We start from the raw sequence: 4,933 nt of genomic DNA, 5'->3' as shown, positions 1-4,933 counted from the left end.
CTCTTCTTGTCTCATAGATTCATGAAAAATATTCTTTTAATTTGGATTTTTAATTTATGTCAAGAAGGCAGTTCCTTTCCTTTAATCTGAGTTGAATTTCGAATTTTGTTTGTTGTTTATCTTATAAAGATCAAATTGAGGAATGATAAAGAAAGGAAACTGACTCATTGATTCATGTGGTTCAAAAGTAAGATGGGATGTTGCTTAGAATATAACAAATCCATCGATATGATACTAACTTTAGCTATTGTGCAAAAACTTATTTTCAATAGATAAGGCCATTCAATTAACCAGAGAGAGAGAGAGAGAGAGAGAGAGAGAGAGAGACAGAGAGAGTAAAACATTAATGAGTTTCCGAATACATACATGAGTACGTGGTAATGATGGAAATGTAGTCAGCAAAAGGAGGATGAGAGGAAAATACCTGATGAGCATTCCCAACGTCGATGATCTTAAAAGGATGCCATGCTGGGTCCCTAAGATAATCCTCCCATAATGAGCAGAGCTCTGCAGATTTCTCGTTTGCTTCCTTAGAAGAATATTTTTGCTTGCATGCATCTAGGAAGGGTTTAGAGTTAAGCTCTCCCATTCTCTTGACTCCAACAATAGTGCGACTTGACATTTGTCTAAAAGCCTACAACCCAAAAGAAATCAAAAGATTAACCACTAATCTTGAACTTTCATGAGATGTAAGATAAAGTTCAAAACATACGAAAATTATCAATTAAAGTGTTTATAGTCGAAAATAAAATCTTACACTAATTAATTCACGACGAGCTTCCTGCAGCTCATCATTGCTCTTACGCTCCTTCACGATAAGAGCTTGGTTCATAGTCTTCAGGTATTCAATTTCTTCGTCCTTCTCTTCCAGCTTGGCATTCTTGAAAAAAACAAAAACAAAAATCAATACTTAAATGATCTTTATGACTACTTCTGAAATATGAAGATCTTCATAAAATGCAGCATTTATTTCTTAGTTACCATGTGATCATTAAAATAAGTTGTAAATATAGCTTAATGAAAAATGCAACAATCCATTTGTTAAAATAACTGAAGATACAATTGTTTCTATAATTAGGCTGAGTAATTACTCAATTTAAAATTAAACCAATAAGATCATCCCAAGGTGTAACACATATCAATCAAATGTTTAGACTGATCCATAAAGAAATGATGAATGGTCCAAAAAATAATCAAACATGATTTACGTTTGGTACCCATGGCCTACATGTCCCAGGTGTAACAATATATACATTTGGTAACCCATTCTCACTATCTAATGTTTGGATATGACAGATTCCTCAATGAAAGGACACCGTGAATTTTTGAAAAAAAATAAAAACAAAAATCTAAGAAATAAACCATCAGCAAGGTCATATATATGGTATTTTCAGGGAGGACAGAACTAGAGTATGGGTACAATTTTAGAATTGTCCTTATTATACACTTTGATATAAAAATTCTTACGGTACTATTTATTATCTACAAGATATATATTTTTGAAACTATGCAATTGAGTATATCAAGTTAGTGGATTATCAAAACTGCATGTGGCTTTTGAAAAATACAAAATTGCCTGTATATTCCGAATTATATCTTAAGTCTATTTTATGTGTTAGTAAGACAACTATTGGGCAGTTTAGCAAAGAAACTAAAAATTGTTGCTTGAAACACAAAATATGAGAATTGGTTTGTAATTTAAAGAAAACTCATAAACAGAAATGAAAGAAAAAAAATTGACAATTAATCATAGATCCCAGCAAGATCATCTAGTCCAACACCAGCAATGAGAAGGATTAGGTGTCAGCTCAGATACCATGGTGACCGCAACCCGGGAACCAATTAAATACAATGCTTTTAGAACCTATCATTTGAATAAGTGATCCCAAATGAAACAAGAAAATGTTTTGTTCCTATAGTGTATATGTCGCCTATCTTTTTTATAAATATCTTGTTTACTAATTTGTATTAGTTTCACATCTGTTTTATAGATAATATAAGAAAAAAAGAAAAAAATAAAGTGTTATTCAAAACATTATGCTGACATTCTTTCCACTATTCTTTGCAACGAATTTGGTTCCACTATCAAGCACTGACAGTGGCATTCCTAAGGAATGTTCTACATTAAACAATCATCTCAGGAGAGGAATCCCTTAGTGAGAAAAAAAAAAATCATCATGTGTGTACAGGGAAGAAAAATTTATGCTCGGCAAGAGAAGGACATACCTCAGGAGCAGTAGTGGCTTCATTTGGAGCAAGTGCAGAAACACCTTCCTTGGAATCAGCAGCAGCAGAATAATCCAGATCCCCATGATGGGCTCGGACCTTATTCCAGGTCTTGTTGTGATCCGCCCTCCATACCTCCATAATATGATCTTGAAGGCTATTCAACTTTTGCATGGTTGCCTTCAGCTCGGCTTCATGCTCTGCAATAAGCCTGGACTGGGTGCACCTCAGCTCTGTCATTTCCAGCTCAATGGCTTCTTTCCCCTTAAGTTGCTCCCTCAGAACAGATGCCTCCCAGGCCATCTCTTCCAAAGCTTTCTCAGCCTCAGCAGCACATCTCTCAGCCAAGGCAGCACGTCTTTCAGCCTTCTCCAAGTTCTCTTCAGAAATGCGTTGGAATTGAAGGTGCTCGGTTTCAACACTCTCATACTGATCAAATAGCTTAGTAAAGTCAAGGCCAAGCTGAGAATCAAGAAACAAAGGAAATTTTCAGAAGAGATGATGTCAACGAAATTCATGATTCATGAAAGAAGAAAAAAAACGTAAGCGTGTACCTGTGCGATAGTGGAAGTGAGATACCCCTTCAATTGCTCCTTTGTCAAACTTGTTACATCTTGGGAAAGGTGAGACGGAGACCGTGGAACGGCCATCCTCGAGAGTCCTTCCTTGTCAGCCCCCATATGGTGACATGATGAGGTTGGAGAGATTAGTGTTGCTGCAACAGGGGGGGCACATGCAGGAGATGAACGAGATGCCCTTTTCAGGCGTTTATAGGGATGTTCAGACGAAAATCCTGACCTCTGAGATATCAGTTCATGAGGTGGAGGGAAAGAAATTTCCCCTCGTTTAAGATGATTGGTGGATGTATCAACCATCTTGTTCGAATCAGAATCCCACTCCAAAAGACAACTTGATCTTCGGGATGACTGCACAACATTGAGAAGGCATTTAGCAATACAAAATAATAACTTATTGGTATAACTCAAGAACGAGTTTATTAATGGACAAATCATGATAACAACACTCTTATGGAAAATTCATTAATGTAAAAGGTAATTTGTAGTTTCCATTAGCATAAAAAATTTGATATAGTCCCTCTAAAAATGTATTGTGGCATAATCAATCGGGACCAATAATGCTATTTTATTTAAGTATTCTCTCGTTAGAGGTACAAACGAAAGAAATGGTTTCATTAATTATGTATAACATTATGAATAAGATTATCAAAATCAATTGATACGAATCAATTATGGAAAATTATCAAATCTAATAAACTTTAAGTCGCAATTAAAGTTGAACGATTATGGATTGATCCACCAACCCTATAGGTTCATTGGGTTGATTGAGTGCCCCACAAGTCATTTTTAAGGGGAGGGACATCAAACTGTTTACACAAGAAAACATAAAGAGAGCTATGCCATCATCGTGTAAACCATAAATTTATTATTGGAAGTTAAAAAATAATATATAGACATGAAGGCTGGGTTATACCCTGTCATTCAACCTTAATATTATATATCTTTCAATCTTCACAGACAATATAGGATTTTTGGGGAATTGAAGGACAATAGATCTTGGGTAGAAAAATAAAGGGTTTTCAACCAAAGAGGCCAAGATGAGATCAAATGGGTTAAAAATAATTTATCCTAGATGTTGAAAAGTTTGAGGGAAACAGTTTTATTTTTTATTTTTTATTATTTTTATTATAGAGAAAAATAATGCATTTTTGGCTAGATGTTGAAGATGAGAGCATTCAAGTCATTTTTCTTTAGTCTACAAATATTCATCAAAACGTGGAGGGATTTGTTCTAAAAAAAACAATAAAATTTCCCATGAATCAGCCTCGAGATTTCTATCTCTCCTTCAACCTTCAAACTTCAAAAACAAGATATGATTTTCAGACAAGTTGAAGATGGTAGATTTTTGGGTTTTCGGTAAGGGGTTGAAGAAGAGGATTGAAGATGAAGTCCAATAGACTTAAAAACATCTACCCTCGATGTTGAAGGGTTTGAAAACTATGGGTCTCTGGTAAATAAAAAAACAAAACTATGTAATCAGTTTAAAAACTAAGAATCTCAAATATTAATCAAAACCCAGAAATAATATATCAAAATTTACCAAAAAAAAAAAAGATCAATCCAAACAAACAGCAAAAGTTTACCAATGAGGCTGATTCTTGTGTTGTCAAGTCTACAAACAGAACATCGAACGTTGCAGCAAAGAGAGACGCCTGAATTCACCTCAATGAGAGAGAGAGAGAGAGAGAGAGAGAGAGAGAGAGAGAGTTGCTCTTCACTTGAACTCATCGCTTCCCTTATATAAGGCAATATCGCTTCCCTTTTATAAGGAAATATCAGTGCTTCTCCAAGTATGAATTCGTTTGGATACAAACCCAAAGTTTCCATTTTCGGAATGTTAATTAACGGTCGGACTTCTTTCTAAATTAGCGCCAACTTTTTTCTGCCTGTAATTTAACGCCCATAAAGTTTGATATTTAAAAAGATATCCCTGCAGCAGAGTACCTTAAGTATTTTGTCCTTACTTATTAGAGAGATTTACCGAGCAGACCGTCTGTTGTAATTTTAATACAAAAAATCCCTTACTTTATTAAGTTTGTTAATTGAACAAAGCTTACTTTATGTTCTTGAAATCTTATCCTCTATGATCATCTGGCGTTAGATCATGTTTTTGGATGTCGCAAATTGAT

At 34.8% G+C, this 4,933-nt stretch overlaps 1 protein-coding gene across 1 annotated transcript; it reads right to left on the bottom strand.

The window, feature by feature from the left end:
• Nucleotides 1-297: 297 nt before the first annotated feature.
• Nucleotides 298-4,490, bottom strand: LOC147384594 (uncharacterized). Its single transcript, XM_086425390.1, has 5 exons — nt 4,388-4,490; nt 2,781-3,152; nt 2,227-2,688; nt 758-880; nt 298-634 (listed from the first exon to the last, which is right to left on the bottom strand). The coding sequence occupies exons 2-5, from the start codon at nt 3,099-3,101 to the stop codon at nt 344-346; spliced, it is 1,197 nt and encodes a 398-aa protein (XP_086281516.1). The 5' UTR covers nt 3,102-3,152; nt 4,388-4,490; the 3' UTR covers nt 298-343.
• Nucleotides 4,491-4,933: the final 443 nt, after the last annotated feature.

The sequence above is a fragment of the Akebia trifoliata genome, chromosome 15 (assembly GCF_017979445.1).
Source record: "Akebia trifoliata isolate Shusen 1 chromosome 15, ASM1797944v1, whole genome shotgun sequence".
NCBI classification, from domain to species: Eukaryota; Viridiplantae; Streptophyta; class Magnoliopsida; order Ranunculales; family Lardizabalaceae; genus Akebia; species Akebia trifoliata.
Note: the sequence above shows the minus strand (reverse complement) of the source record. Positions and strands in the feature narration are given on the sequence as shown.

What these genes read in the sequence shown, in the direction of transcription:
- LOC147384594 (XM_086425390.1), bottom strand. Translation starts at nt 3,101, where the DNA reads ATGGTTGATACATCCACCAATCATCTTAAACGAGGGGAAATTTCTTTC. An exon ending in TCACTTCCACTATCGCACAG is followed by an intron (nt 2,689 to 2,780) that starts GTACACGCTTAC and finishes CTTGATTCTCAG; the next exon opens with CTTGGCCTTGACTTTACTAA. An exon ending in CTCGTCGTGAATTAATTAGT is followed by an intron (nt 635 to 757) that starts GTAAGATTTTAT and finishes TTTGGGTTGTAG; the next exon opens with GCTTTTAGACAAATGTCAAG.